Genomic DNA, 16604 nt, shown 5'->3' with positions numbered 1-16604 from the left:
GGCGGCCCGAGACTCACACCTTCCACATGCCACATGGTGAGATCACCATCACATTACAGGATGTGGAGGTTCTTCTCGGGCTTCCTGTTGATGGTGACGCTATAACAGGGAGCACGCAGAAAACTTGGGTGGATGTGTGTCGGGACTTCCTTGGCTTCCAACCTATAAATCAAGACAACCATAAGCAACTTACTGGTCAGAGTATTCTCATCAACCGGCTTTTGGAGCAAGTTGCCGATCCATTGCCGCCTAATGTTGAAGAGGACCAGCTGCATAAGTATGCACGATGCTACATCCTAGCGCTATTGGGGGACACAATATTCATGGACAAATCCGGCGATAGGGTGCATCTAATGTGGGTGCAACAGTTGGAAGACCTTCGTAACCCACGAAGGTACAGTTGGGGAAGTGCTTGCCTTGCATGGTTATACCGAGAGCTATGCAGGGCAAGCGAAGACACTAGTCGGATTGGTGGGTGCTTACTTGTTACTCCGGTATTGGGCATGGGCCAGGTTCCCTATTTGTGCCCCGCAGTTGAGCATGGTCCGCCAGTGGGTGCTTATGGTCCTCCAGTGCGTGGTCCATTGTCCTTGAAGTAAGTCTTTACCTCATGCACGTCATCTACATTATGCGATCATTCCCTAAGCTTATAATAATGTAACTTGCTTTTATTTATTTATTTTAAAGGCTTCTAGCAATTTTTTATGTCAACATTGTGTAAATTTCAAATAGAGGTTCAATATATATGATTATGTTAATATACTCCAATTTTGTGATTGTCATGTGGCTTGCATGTGCTTTGTTTTTTATAATCGAGTTTCTTATTCTATTGTTATTATTAATTAAGTAAATATCTATAAGATGATCTTAGTAGTTATAACATTGGAATTATCTCTGTACGAAATAATCGAGATATTGATCTATTGCAACTGATTGTAGGTGGTTGTGGGTCCCAAACAAGAAAAATAGGCCCGCCCACATCTTCAGGGACAGATATCGCGAGCAAATAGCTTCAATGTTGCCAAGCCAGGTATGAAAATGCATTGTTTTACATGTTTAGGAACAAGATATTGGATTGAGGGGATTTGAAATATAAACATTGCTACCTAACGTGTTGTGTACTTGTTTTTTGGTTGTTGTAGATGGTGTGGCAGCCATATGAAGCTGAGTTAGAGGACCTTCCGCCATGGTACGTTGCAGGGAGGGCCGTGTGGACGGCAACGGTGCCGCTTGTATGTTTCCACCTAGTAGAAAAACATACACCGGATCGTGTCGTTCGTCAATTTGGGATGATCCAAGAAATTCCTCGCAATGTTGACACCGACACTGTGCTTCATGGCATTGATTTGAGGGGGAAAGTCGGTGTTGATTGGACGCGAAAGCATGCTGTGCATATCGATGAGTGGGGTAATCGCCTTCAACGACGTTGTGAAGCAGTGCTTGGTGATATGCCTCCACAGCACGAGTACCATGACTGGTTCAAAAGGATAACTCGGAGGTTCATAGATAGGCCTGGTGCTATAGTGACTCTGCTGGTAACTTCTCAATGTCTTCTACATCTTACCATATTGAAATAGCATGAAACCACTGTTTAGATAACAGTATACTATCACATTTTTTGCTTAGCACTTGGTCTCTCTATAATTTGCAATTATTACTAGCACAACCAATTCTAAACCAACATTTATTTTATTATCGATTGGCATTGTTGATTTGGTATTGCATTACTAATATGTGTGGTTTTTCCATGTGCGAGATTGAGGGATACGTCCGTTTGTTGAGGCGTCACCCGGTGGGCACAGAGGACCACAAGGACATTGCGAGGTCCTAACGGCGGTGCATGCAATTGAACGTGTACAACCTCCTATTCACGAGGCCCCGAATGAGGAGGCACCTACTCCAACGGGCCCCAAGCACGAGCACAACCCCGGCCGGATGTCGCCCTCGTCCGCCTGTTGCTAGCCCTCGGGTTGTCCCTACCCCCGATCCTTCTCCATGCACCCCACATCCATCCCCTAGCCCTACCATCCCTTCATCCACCCCACATCCATCCCCAACCCCCACCATTCCTTCACCCACCCCACAACCAACACCACCCCCCACCAAACAGACACCCACCCCACAACCATGTCCAGGGTCTGACATTAGTACACCGACTCCACGGTCATATCAGCAGCTGTTACCCCTTCCATCCTTTGACACAGGTATTGATCCAACTCCACCGACATGCAGCAGGAGCCACCCTCCCACAGTACATCTACTGCCCCGTCTTCAGCCATCGACCTACCCCATGTTCAGGCTGAGCAGACTGTTGGGTTACCTGCAGTGGCAGAAGGTCGGCCGAAACGCATATCAAAGGCACCTCCTTGTGGGACAGGGGGGCACAAACATGGACACAATGCTGGGCCCGAGGCATCTGACGAAGGACATGCAAGACCTCCTCCTTATTATACTAGACGGCATAAGATTCAAAAAAGGTAACTCAAAGCTAAATGTGAAACAACACACTTTATAACTAGTGGTATTCCTCTTTTCACATTTCAATCTACTATTGATTACTTCATGATATTATTATGGAGATCAATATGGTTTTAACGTACATTTTCCGACGTAGGTGATGGGAATGAGTGGTTGAAGGGGGCCAAAATGACAGTGATGCGGGTGTAGAAGACGGTAAGCAACTACTCTGACTTTGGCGGTTAAATCAATGGCCATTGTCTGCTACTATGGTAAAGTCTTGGGCTGCCAAGCCTAAGTACATCTAATTAACATTGCCTATACCCTTGGATGCTTAGTTTCTGCCCAAAGAACAGGTTTTACTTTACTAATTGATGCTTGAAAGTTGTGACTCAACAAATTGGTGATCTGAGTTCTGAGATTAGTTTTGTATTAGCCAATGGGTTAATTGCTTAGCAAAAAATTACGTGAAAACAGTCTTTTTTTTGTTGCTTCTGCTGGTTCTGTTTTGTGTGTGTGTTGTCATTTTCCTTTTGCAAATGATCCTCGAATCAAATGCCATTTCCTCCCTACCTAAATAAGAGGTGGAGGATAGCTCAAGGATTGAATCCCATGCTGGTGGTCATTATGTTGTAGTTAACCATATAAAACAAGTGTTTTTCTATTCCTTTTTTCTTAGTTTTTTTTTTCCCAGGCAGAATGATAATTTTGTGCTCTCCTTTTCGAGCTTATCAAAGAGTCGCAGACAAGTCAAGGATTTGGAGAGTATAAATGATCCGTACGCTAACAAGATGCTGAATGATTAAAAAACAGTCAATGGTGTGTTGTTAAAGCTGATTCCTATTTAGCTAGATCCTATTATAGATTTTTTGCCAAAATTTTAGTTTTTGCACTCTTGATTAAATCTTGCATTCCAAATGCACTGAATGATGTTCATACTCTATGCACATAAAAAAAAAAATTCATATGTTGCTCTTAAAAAGCAGTACGTTAGCATCAGTCAAAATTTTCCACTATTTCAGATCTCTCACACCCATTTCCTTCTATCTGTTTCTCTTTTATATCTAAATTTGGAAATTGTGCAGGTTTCAAGTATTGTACCTTGCTGTGAAGACAGTGAGAGAGTCAGGGCATCAAAGGTCTACTCTGCCGTTGAAAGACCCATTCAGCTTGCTCAAGCCGCCGCCATCTTGGAGGTTCTGTTCTACTTTTTTTTATAATTACTTTCCCAATTCAAATAGTCTCAGATTAACTCACTTCTGGTTTGCACATGTTTAAGTTTCTTAACTTCTTTGGGTGGTTGTTGTTGTTGTTTCGGATTCCCCGATGGAACAGTTTTTTCATAGTCTAGTAGGTGAGTGTTGTTTTGTTTTGTTCTGTTCTGTTCATCAATAATGTTCCCTAAAGATTATGTTTTTATGTTAAACGAATACTTTATGTTTTTGTTGTTAATAAATTTTAAAAAAAACAGGTCTGGTGAGATCTCCAGTATCAGCAACATTGCCACAAATAGCTTCAAGGTTGTATTTGACTTGGTTCATCTTGTGGAGTTTCCCTCAGGTTTGAATCAATGAATGCATTTATTTTGTAATACTCAACTGTCAAAATATTGTTTTTATTATTTTAGACTATATGTGATGTGTAGTTTATGATTTTGCCAGACTTAGACTCACATACTTGTGACCTCCCTAGTCATCAGCTAGTCCATCACGGAGGCAAGTGTTATACTTGTTTTTCTCCTTCTAATCCATGTTGTACACAATTATTACTACCAATTCTGGGAATCAAATTATTTAGTTTCCTAGTTGGGTTCTATGATTAAGGTAATCTTTTGATAAAAAAAATCCACCAGGTTGGTCTGTAATTTCCTTATATTTTGTTTTCTTTACTCTATTTAGTACCAAAAAAAGCTGAGAGACCTTCCAAATCTGAATCTAAAATCAGTGTAAAAGTCTTCTCATTTTTTGGTTGTCTATGCTGAGTTCCATATTTGGCGTCTAATTCCATGTGGGTTTAAAGTCTAAGCCCAGTTTTCCTTGTCTGCAAAGCCATCAGAGTCCACAGATTTGGTTCTTTGCCTCAACTTGGGCACTGACAAGAGAATCGCTTCTTTTTTTTTTCAATCTGGTTATTGAGAAAGTCACTTCATTTATAAGTCTTGTAACCTCTTTCTGCAAGATTTTTTGTGTTCACATCTGAAAGCTTGAAATTGATAATTTGTCTATCTGGGTTTTCCAGTGTAATGCAAATTGAAGGTCCCAAACAATGGCCAATCTTGTTCCTGGTGTACTACTGAAGCTTCTACAGCACATGAATACTGATATAAAGGTTGCTGGAGAGCACAGGTCATCTTTATTGCAAGTTGTGAGCATTGTTCCAGCTCTTGTAGGAGGTGAGTTATTCTCAAATCAAGGTTTTTACCTCAAGGTTTCAGATTCCTCTCATGCCAAAAAATTATTTTTAAGAGAGAGAAAGAGAGAAAGGGAAAATGACCAGTTTGAGTCATTCTTGGTTTTGGACCCGCATGAATGATTTGAGAGAAGAGGAGGGTAGCTGGGAGCTACTACAACTATAAACGAGAGCGGTGTGGCAGTGGCAGATACCACGTGCATCTCTCATTAAAGGCTAATTTATACCTTTTAAGGTCCCAACTCTGGTTCTGTCCGGAAACCAAACCAACCTCTCTCTCTCTCTGTCTCTCTCTGCAATTCATTGTGTTGCTAGTGCATGATCACATTCATATGCACAAACCCAATAATTCCGGGTCTTTTTTTTTCAAAATTCCGTTTCTTCATTTGCAATGCTTTATACCCAGAAAGCATTTTGAAGCTAATTGATCACAGCTATAAAAAATTCCAGCTGCTGTTGCCTATTTTTCCAAGGTCTGTGGCCCATTTCTTTCTTGTCTTTTTTATGAATTCTCTCCTGGGTAGTTGTAATTGAATCTTTTAAGTCTGATTTGGGTAATGGGTCTTTATCTTTTTGGCTATGTTATTGGTGTTTCAGGAAGAGATAGCTAAACCGGTTAATTATAGTTTGGAGTTGGTTATGGAACTTTTGTCGGTTGGGTGGATTTGGGAATCTATATTTACTACCTTTTTACGGGTCCTATGTTGTTAGAAGTGCGTTTTTAATCATTTGGTTGGTGCCCTTTTCGTTGCAATCGATGTTTATTTGATACTGCACCTGAGAAACTTTTGCCTTAGGTGTGTTTGTTTGCTCCAAAGTAGAATTGGATAATATAATTAATGGAACAATGGATTTGGGGTTGAGTGTAATCATGCATATTCTGAGTTTACTGAAAAAGGTTAACGGTGAAAGGAAGAGTTCCTAATGCCACAAAATCGGAATTCAATATTAGTCCAATTATCTGCAACCAGACGCATCCTTAGCTCACTTAGTGTATTTTTTTTTGTTAATATTTGCTGTTAAATTGGACTTAATTTAGAAAATTTTGGTAGACTTTGTTGTTCACTTGAATTTGATTCCCTGGAAGAAACAAGTCAATTATGGAAGGCCTAGTGATTATTAGAGTAGCTTTTCTTCCAAATTTGTATGCATAAGTTTGTTGATGGACTTATGCTAGGGATTCTAAAAATTTTACTGCATAAGTCTTACAAACTCTCACTGATCACAAAGAAGTAATTCAGACGTTTATTATATTGTTGAAGTGGCACCATGCACATTCATTGCCATGTCAGTTTGTGGTAAAATTAGTAGTAGCCTTAGCATTTTCCTTGTTGAAGAATGAAGTGACTCATAGAAATTCAATTTGTTTCTTACACTTCCAGTCCCCTGAACTATTGCTTGCATATTCTCAGGCAGGGCAGCATGTCTGAATCTCAAAGGAGATCCACAATGGCTGGTGTAGGGCGTGTGAATGGGTATGCAAATGGGTTGGTTTCTATCAGGAACCCTGCTACAATATTTGAAGTTGATGAATTCTGCCATGCTTTTGGAGGAAAGAAACCAATCCACAGTATTTTAATTGCAAACAATGGAATGGCGGCTGTCAAGTTTTATACGTAGTGTTAGAACATGGGCTTATGAAACATTTGGCACAGAGAAAGCAATCCTGTTGGTAGCCATGGCTACTCCAGAGGACATGAGAATCAATGCAGAACATATTAGAATTGCTTATCAGTTTGTGGAAGTTCCTGGTGGGACCAATAATAATAACTATGCCAATGTCCAACTTATTGTAGAGGTATGTATCATAAACCCTGTGTTGTGCAGTTTTGAGTTTTCCCTTTGTTGATGACTACCATAGTTGTAACAAAAAAGCCAAAATACAAAACAATATAGGCACTTTCTAGCTGAAGAAATGTGATCACTCTCATTTATTTTGATATTAATTTACACAAACTATTGATTTTTCATGTAGATAAAAAACATATAATAGAACTGGACAAGGCTAATTAGTTGAACAAAAAATATGAGGGCTGTATGAAGTAGTCAGGAAGTTGTAATGGATTTTTTTTATATGCTTTTTTCTTCTTCTTAGAAATAGTTTAATTGTCCTGGCTAGCGGTTTGATAATTATAGTTAGTTAAATTATTCATGAATCACTATTGACGTTTTATGTTTTCCTGATAAATTGTAATTCAATACCCAGATGGCAGAGATAACCCATGTTGATGCAGTTTGGCCTGGTTGGGGCCATGCATCTGAGAACCCTGAGCTGCCAGATGCGTTGATTGCAAAGGGAATCATATTTTTTGGGCCTCCAGCTACATCTATGGCAGCATTGGGAGATAAGATTGGTTCATCATTGATTGCTCAAGCAGCAGAAGTCCCCACCCTTCCATGGAGTGGCTCTCATGTAAACCTTTTTACTCTTTAAAATTGCGCTCTATTATTTATTTGCAAGGTCATTACACATCTAATATCTGTCTTCCAGGTTAAAACTTCAGCAGCAAGTTGCTTGGAATTAGTTCCAGAAGAATTATATAGGGAAGCATGTGTCTGTACCACAGAGGAAGCAATTGCGAGTTGTCAGGTTGTAGGCTACCCTGCAATGATCAAGGCATCTTGGGGCGGCGGCGGCAAAGGCATAAGAAAGGTTTGTTTTATGCGCAATAATAATCAGACAACTTATATAATCTTCCATAACTAATATTTCACAGTATTTTATCCCTTATATGGACAAAGTGTGTGTAAGTTTTTGGGTATAAGTAAAACTAATTAGTTACTTGTCATGTCAAGGTACTAACTCTACAAGCCTTACTTAACAATGTAACTGAAGTAATTTGCTTTGCATGAATTTTGTAGGTTCATAATGATGATGAAGTTAGGGCACTATTCAAGCAAGTTCAGGGTGAAGTTCCAGGCTCGCCAATATTCATAATGAAGCTTGCTTCCCAGGTTAGATAATCTACTGAATTGAGAATCTAAATGACCAGAGCTGCTATAGTCTAGATCATATTCTGACTACCCATTTGGTGATTTGTAATTAGAGCCGGCATTTAGAAGTACAGTTACGATGTGATCAGTATGGAAATGTTGCGGCTTTGCATAGCCGTGATTGCAGTGTTCAAAGGAGGCATCAGAAGGTAAGCTCATCTCTTATATGGCAAATTTAATTAATTGCTTTTTCGGAAGCAAATGGCTTTCTTGTGTTTATCATTACAAATTCATGAATTTATGTTACTTTGTCTCTCTTTCTTTCATATTTTTTTTATCTCCAAAAATTTTTAATGCATGGTGTCATCCTGGGTATATTCTCTTATTGATCTAAAATGTTAAATAAGGCTACAAATACACTCAAAGCTGAATCTGAACGAATAATTCAAGATGCACTGAACCGAGTGATGGTGAACCAGGCTTAAGTAGTAAGGTAGATATTAATTAGAAAAAACTCCATCAAGTACTTTTTAGATGATTGATTCTATGTAACATACAACTTGTCTCATGGTTGCATTTCAGGTCCAGGCATTTTGCAAACATATAGGACAAGTGTCAAGCAGATATGAAGTTAATAGCTATCACCTAATGGTGCAATCGGATGCTTAAGACACATCTATTACTAGCTTAATGGAAATACATTTATCAATGTTCCTGCACTTCAATTCTGTAAGAGAGGGGAACTCTATACTTAGTTATTAATCTAAAAGCTAGTGAAAAGCATTATTAGGACTACAATATAATATTACGACCTGATCCTTTCTTACTAAAGTCATCTGCAAAAAATTTCCTATTCCAAAATTTTGTTATATTTTAGGAGCTAAACTTGCAATCCTGATTTTCTTTTTTCTCTGAATTGGTTTTCCATTTTGGAACATGTTCAATTGTAAGCTAGACCATGAGCATTCATAAATTAATTATCTCTTCTTCAATTTATATTATTCACATTTCTTTTTATTGTGATTGTTTTATTAAATCATGTTGAGAATTAAAATCTGTATAATTTTATATTCATATATTGAATCTCTGAATCCAATTAGCTTGATTTTAACTTACAGTTATCAGAATCAACTATAGTTTCTTTTTCTTTTTGGAAATTGTTGTTGCCTTGTTGGGTTCCAAATCATTCATGCAGAAAGTGGCAACCAGAAATACCAATGACAATCCAATCCTTGGTGTGAGAAAAATTCATAAGAAGAAAAGTTGAGTGATATTAATGTCAACCATGGTTGATTACATCTGTACGCAAACTTTAGGGATTGGGGTTATGGATGAAGGAACAACAAGATTTTAAAATTACTATCTTTTCTTTTTCACTTATTCAAGAGAACAAATAAAAGATAATTTTTATTTAATGAGTTAGGGTTTTCTATAAAGTTGTAAAAGCAATTTTTTTGAACTCTAAAGTCATACTCCATTTAATAATTTTTATTATCAAATTAATGCTATCTAAATAAATACTCAAAATAGTGACAATTGATTGAAGGGGGCCAAAATGACAGTGATGCGGGTGTAGAAGACGGTAAGCAACTACTCTTGACTTTGGCGGTTAAATCAATGGCCATTGTCTGCTACTATGATAAAGTCTTGGGCTGCCAAGCCTAAGTACATCTAATTAACATTTGCCTATACCCTTGGACGCTTAGTTTCTGCCCAAAGAACAGGTTTTACTTTACTAATCGGTGCTTGAAAGTTGTGACTCAACAAATTGGTGATCTGAGTTCTGAGATTAGTTTTGTATTAGCCAATGGGTTAATTGCTTAGCAAAAAATTATTAGAAAACAGTCTTTTTTTTGCTGCTGCTGCAGGTTCTGTTTTGTGTGTGTGTTTTCATTATTTCTTTATGTGTGTTTTGTGTGTTTTGTGTGTGTGTTTTCATTATTTGCTGCTGCTGCTGGTTCTGTTTTGTGTGTCTGTTTTGGTATTGATCTTTATTTCTTTTTGGTTGGAGATTAATTTATTTTGATACACCAATGATTCAGGTTTATTTATCATCAATGATATAATTCCTACGTTTATATTTTGTTTGTGAGTCATTTGCATGCTTGGTGGAAACTATAAAATAGATCAGTATTTCAGAAAATGAACAGCATCATTTACAACTAATATTCATATCCGCTTTTTTGGGATTATTTTTTACTCAAAGAATATATTTGTAGTTACTTAAACCGGTCCAATTCATGTGATTAATTTATTTTGGACATGGTTTTGGGAAGGTTATGGATATGAAGTGCATCAAGTTCAGAGAAAATAAAAGGGTCTGTAGATCAGTCTCCATTAAACCAACTATTTAAAGACGTTGTGAGAGAGAAGCAAGTTTTTGGCTTTCATTCCAATACAATTTGCACTTGCACTAACTATTATTAATTTACTGTTTGCAAAGATATCTTCACCAATGAACTGGATTAATCTTGTTTCATTTCTCTTTTAAATTTGACAGGAGAATAATAATATGCTGCTGTTGAACCCAGAAATGGTAAAGGGCTTTTTCCTTAATTCTCCAATTATTTTAATTTTATTGATTAAGTAGGAGTTACACTCACACACACAATCCAATGAAGAGATGGATGTGTTACTTTAATCTGCTGTAACACTTTATTACCTAAAATACTAATATGAACAATACCTTAAAAGTATTCTCACCTCATTGTTTCAGGATGTCTTACCCATATCGTTCTTCCTTGTATAAGAGGATAGATGAACCATCTGGAAAGGAGAAGTATGTGATCTTGTCTACATTTACTGAAAGGCCAACCATTAATGAAATTAATGATGCCTTCCAAGGAAAACCAAGGTAACTCACATTTTGATTGTTATATATTAATATTTTTTGGATAATTTCTGTTACTCTATGTTCTTGTTGCTGTTCACTTTCAAAAACCAGTGTCATGATTAAACCCTTTCATTTCATTAACAAATGCAGAAATGAAGCTAAGAATACCTCAGGAATTTGGTAAGAAACACCACCTATATGAAAAATTTACTGTACCATTAGTGGTGGCGTGGTACAAATGAAACCCCACCTACATGAAAAAATTCATAGCATTGAGCCCCCTAAATATGTATTCTGGAATCACATTAGTTTAAATGCGTGGTTCTGGCTCTTTTTTTTTTCCTAATTGTGCAAGTTTGGATATTGCCCCCTTGTACCCAATGTCGTTTGTTGGTCAATATTTGAATTAAAAATGGCCTTATATTCTGCATTAGAAGGCTGTATTAACATCAACACTGTACCATTCAATAAATTTAGCTTTCAGTTTTAGGGAGCCGGTGAGTAGTTTCTTGTTTCACATATGGTCCGTTTGGTTGGGTGGAAAAAGGGGAGGATGAAAATTGTGGAAGGAAAATGGGAGTTTTCCATTGTTTGGTTGGGTGGATGGAAAATGATGGGTGGGGATGTCTTCCACCCAGGCCCACCAAAACTTATAATCCCAAATTTAAAGGAAAATGGCAATCAGGAATTTTGTGAGATTGAAAAGGAATTAAAGGGGTAAAGGAACTTGACGAGATTCTGCCTATAAGAAAGGCATAGGGAATGAACTTGTTTTATAGTTTTATGATGCTTAGAAGGAAATTGCAGTGTAGCTTTTCCTGGCCAAGAAATTTGTCCCCTATTAGGCCATGTTTGTCATCTTAATGAACCCATGCTTTTGTTTATTTTCTGTTCATATTATACATCAAATTATAGAATTGAGTCTGTGGTGTGCATGCCATCAAGATAAATTTACGAGCAATTACGAATTGAAGATATACATAAATGCTATGCGGAATAGGTCCGTTGAGCTATAGCTCAACTGACTTCGTCCTCCCATAATAATGGATTGGATGGTAAAGTTATGGGCTCAAGACCTACTTGGTGCATGTGTAACTTACTAATACAAAGAAGGAAAAAAGAGGCAGAATGGGCTTATTATATAATTGTCATTAGGAAATTATAAACTGCATGTCCAGTCAGAGAAGATTCTCATGGAAATTCTTGGAGTATTTATCAATCTTAGATTGTATTGAATTCTCTACCTAAATAAGTAAAACTCATTAGATATATTCTAGCAGACTAGGGAATCAAAAAAAATTGCTAAATTATATTTCTTTCTTTGTCGTGTAGTCCGTTATAAAACATGTCTCATTTGTTGTTCTGTTTCTGTTTGCAGGTTCATCAGATAAAAATAGTCTAGCTACTGATGTAGCTATTTTATGCCTAGAGAATGCCAACTCAAAGTTTGGTCATGATGATGATTATCTGAAGACATTTGCTGCCATGCTGTTTCCTTTACTCTTAATTCAACCAAAGGTTTTTTGTTCTTTATCTTTGACCTTATGTTTGATTTTCTAATATTTCCGTTGTGGCATCAATCATGCATCTTATACTTTTTTTGTATATTTTATATATTTTTATTTTGTTTGGTTGTTGATTCTTTTATTTTTTCTGTCTTACTATGTACAGACACAGAGGCTAAATTTGAAGGCTTTGCAGTTAGCCAAGGAAGTAAAGTGGCTGCTTTACAAGAATCTTGCTGTTGCCCCCAGTGCAGAAATGGTAAACTATTTTGACGTGTGAGATTCTGTTTCGCTCACTATATTGAGTTGCTCTATATTTTCACAAGAACTCCTGTGTAATGTTTGCTAGATTATCTTGATCTCCTGATCATTCTTGGATTTCCATAGAAAAGGAAAATATTAATAACTTTCTATTTGTGTGTATTGGCCATAGTCAAAAGGGGGTTCCTGTATGTTCATGTGCCCCTACAATATAAAGTTAGGTTTGGAGTTTTCAATTCATGAATGACCAGTAGCACTGCCAAATATCACGCTATGAATGATCTATATATTTCTGGAAAAGGACTGTGATTGGTGGATGAGATCAAGGAGCAGCAATGTAGTAGGAAAATGTTCATTTAAAGTCAATCTAAAGAAATATTAAATGTTATGTGGAAATCCACTTAAAACATTGGCATTTAAATTGTTGGTGTGGAATCAAAATTGCCATTTCTTATATGCATTAGGGTCAGCTACTTGGATTTGAGTTTGTTAACATGAACCCCGATTAGATGGCTGGTTCGACCCATACAACATGATTTTCGTGTCATCCTAATTGAATAGTTTTGAACGCATGGTTTATTAAATATATATATATATATATATATATATATATATATAGATTTTTGATAAGTAATGGTATATTAAATATTTTATATGCTCGCTTTCTCTATATGTCTCATTCTCCTTGCTCCTATAAACCCCAAGTCTGTAATTTAGGTATTCTCTTGAAAATTGTGTTAGAGCCAGTTAAATAGCAAAATACGTGCAGCATATTTATAAGTTTGAATTTTTTAGGGTGATTATACCAAAGCCCTTTTTCCTAGAGTCATGTATATATATGCATGTATTTGGGACATTCTTATTTTCTTTCCCTCTTTCGAAAAGTAATTTGGGTCTAGCACATTTAATCGTCGTGGGATGTGGGGTTTCTTATATAGGCTTCCATGTTTTTGTATTTCCCTGGGTACTTTAATATTTCAGAGACACAAACTATAGTGGTTAATATTTTCACGTTCATATATATTATAAATCAACAACATTTTTTCCCACACCGCCAATAAAACCTTCGATCTGTTAATTGAATTTTAAGTAGCTTCAGTTTCTTGGTTCCTGTGAAGAGTAGTGATTGACGATTGTAATGGAAAAAGTAGTTTTTAATGTTATGCAACGGGGGTTGTACCTTCATATTTTAATTATTGTGATTGAATTCTTCATACCAAGATTTTTGCTTTTAGTTTAAATGAGTGAAAATTGTCATTGTCATTATAATTTTGTTTGCTTACTCTATCTATCTTAAGTTTCATCCTAATTAATAATTTTGTGGACATTCATTAGTTATAACTATGGACATGCTTTAGTTGTGAGAAGAGTTTTCAACGTTTCCATAGTCACATATTGGAAAATGCATGCGGGGAAGAAAGTCAGAAATATGTAAATTGTGATTTTGGGGGGAGTTGGGTCTACCAAGAAACATTGTTCAAAAAGAAGAAGAAAAACATCCTCACATGACCATTGGAAATAGCCTTGTTTAGTGCTCCATCAATTATGTAATGTACGCACTCTTAATTTTTGTAGGACAATAGCAAATATGGATTTGAAGCTGGATTTGTCCCTCCATCCCTAATAAACTTTGAAAATAGCCTGCCAAGAGACCTTATGATTGTGAAGATGCCTCAAGACAGTTAACCACGAAATCAACTCCATATATTGAAAGTGGTTCAAGTCTCCAGCGACCATATGTCAATAAACTCACATCATATCCCACACCGCTAGATAAAATCAAACATTGGGTAGAAATGTTGCTGATTTCGTCATCTTTTGGAGGTTCATATGGCGGCAGGTTTTCAAGTTTTGCTTCAGCAGCAGCGAGATTCTCTTTAGCTTTAATGATTCTTTCTTGACGAGATTCTTCTAGCTTCCTCAAGTCTTCCATTTCTTTATATTTTTCCCTCGTACTTGCACCCCCTATAGAAAATGTAAATGAATGTAAACCTGAGGATTTAGGAGACAAGAGTGATACTGGTGGATGAAAGTGATGCTTGTAATGGGGAACTCATATCATACACAGTAGACTCTAGGTGCTACATTGGAATTCAATCAAAGTTGCCCAGGTTTGGTTTCGTATTTGCAAGAAACATCTTTCACGTTTTTTTAGGCTAAATTTGTATGAAATAGAATTGATCAATTCTCCCTACCCTCGTCTCCCTTTTTTGTGTGATAGTTGTGGACGCTCAAAATGTAATGGTGCAATTGGCTACATTGGCTCCATTGGAAAGGACAAGTTTGGAGAGGAGATGACAAAAAATTTGTCTTCAGCGGGTGTTAATGTGAGTTTCTCTTCGTCTTAGACTTACAACTGTTCTATTTTGGTTATGTCTTCACCTTCTTCCTCATGTTAAGACGATTATCAAAATTGTAATCAGGTACATTATTACAACTGAATTTTGGTTATGTCTTCGCCTGATTTTACCTTCACTCGCGAAATTGCGGACAATGTATGCTAAAGTAAGTGTTCTATCTTATAACTTTTGACGAGTCAGCTATAAATTTTGCTGCGTAAAGATACTTGGTGATCTTTCACAGAAGCTGTACGTTTCTTCTCACACGATTGTATTTATTCTTAGGTTTGGAGGTTCATTTACATTTTCTATAGGGGGTGCAAGTACGAGGGAAAAATATAAAGAAATGGAAGCCTTGAGGAGCAAGAAGAATGTCGTCAAGAAAGAATCATTAAGCTCAAGACAATCTCGTTGCTGCTGAAGCAGAACTTGAAAACCGGCCGGCATATGAACCTCCAAAAGATGACAAAATCAGCAACATTTCTACCCAATGTTTGATTTTATCTAGCGGTGTGGGTTATGATGTGAGTTTATGGACATATGGTCGCTGGACACTTGCACAACTTTCAACATATGGCGTTGATTTCGTGGTTAACTGTCTTGAGGCATCTTCAAAGATTTATGCTCTCTTTTTTTTTCCTATCATAAAATGTATTGGTGTACCAAATTAATAACCTGTGATGTTGTTGTTGTATTGGTGCAAGAGTCTCCAAATAAATGATGGATACAATTTTTAGATACCTATGCTATTTATGTTGTAACTTCTTGAGTTCCAAATAATATATGCATAATTTTATGTATACAAAAATCTAAATTCTTCTGTTGATAATAAGCCATGTATATAAGGCCAGTAGCGTGCCTATGATATAAAGAAACTAAACTATTTAATTCCAGAAGTTGGAATTAAACATTAAAGATTACCTTAATTTTTGTTATTTGATAGTGTTTGGGAATTAGTTATTGAATTTGGAAAAAAATAATAATAATTCCTTTTCGCACAATGAGAAAAAAAATAAGCCAGTATAAATCGATTTTTGCTTTTAAACTCAATTTCCTTTTCAATACTTTTCTATGAAAATCAAGTTTAAAAGGCTCGATTTTTGCTTCAAAAATATAGTGGAAATCGAGTCTTTGAAACTTGATTTTCCATAGAAATCAAGTTTCAAAGGCTCGATATCCTCCTGACCCTTCAGAAGAAATCGAGTTTAAAATGCTCGATTTTTGCTTCAGTGGGATTCTCAAAAATATTGTGGAAATCGAGCCTCTGAAACTTGATTTCCATAGAAATCGAGTTTCAAAGGCTTGATTTACCAAAGGAAATCAAGTTCCAAAGACTCGATTTCTACTGGGATTTTGTTTTTTTTTTTTTTTTGGTTGCAGCTACAGCAGCGGTATTTAACCCTCAAATTATAGAATTAACTCTCACAGAAACTCACACCCTCAGTAACACACAGAGAAAACCTAAAACAGAGCTCTCAGCCTCACTAACTCTCACTCACTCACCCTCACTAACTCTCACTCACCCATAACTCTCTCACACCATAACTCTCTCACACCACTCACTCTCACAAAACCACATTGTCCACTCTCACTGCTCTTCCCTCACAGCAAATTCATATCTAAGGTAAGGGTTTGCATAATTTGATTGTCATTGTAGTTGGGTATGTTGTCTATGGGTGTAGGTGTCAGAGTTTTACCATTTATTTTGTAGATAGTTAACATAACTTAGTTAATTTATCAATATTGTGAATTATAGAACTTGGTCTGATTTGGTCTGATTCGGTCTGATTCGGTCTGATTTGGTCTAATTTGGTCTGATTTGGTTTGATTTGGTCTCATTCGGTCTGATTCGGTCTGATTTCGTCT

At 36.7% G+C, this 16604-nt stretch overlaps 1 protein-coding gene and 1 pseudogene across 1 annotated transcript; both read left to right on the top strand.

Annotated features, from left to right (window-relative positions):
- Positions 1 to 26: 26 nt before the first annotated feature.
- Positions 27 to 599, top strand: LOC142635450 (serine/threonine-protein phosphatase 7 long form homolog). Its single transcript, XM_075809602.1, has one exon. The coding sequence runs from the start codon at positions 27 to 29 to the stop codon at positions 597 to 599; it is 573 nt and encodes a 190-aa protein (XP_075665717.1).
- A 3191-nt stretch (positions 600 to 3790) lies between these two features.
- LOC142634475 (acetyl-CoA carboxylase 1-like) lies at positions 3791 to 15361 on the top strand (annotated as a pseudogene).
- Positions 15362 to 16604: the final 1243 nt, after the last annotated feature.

This window comes from Castanea sativa, chromosome 5 (genome assembly GCF_040712315.1).
Source record: "Castanea sativa cultivar Marrone di Chiusa Pesio chromosome 5, ASM4071231v1".
Taxonomy (NCBI): domain Eukaryota; kingdom Viridiplantae; phylum Streptophyta; class Magnoliopsida; order Fagales; family Fagaceae; genus Castanea; species Castanea sativa.
Note: the sequence above shows the minus strand (reverse complement) of the source record. Positions and strands in the feature narration are given on the sequence as shown.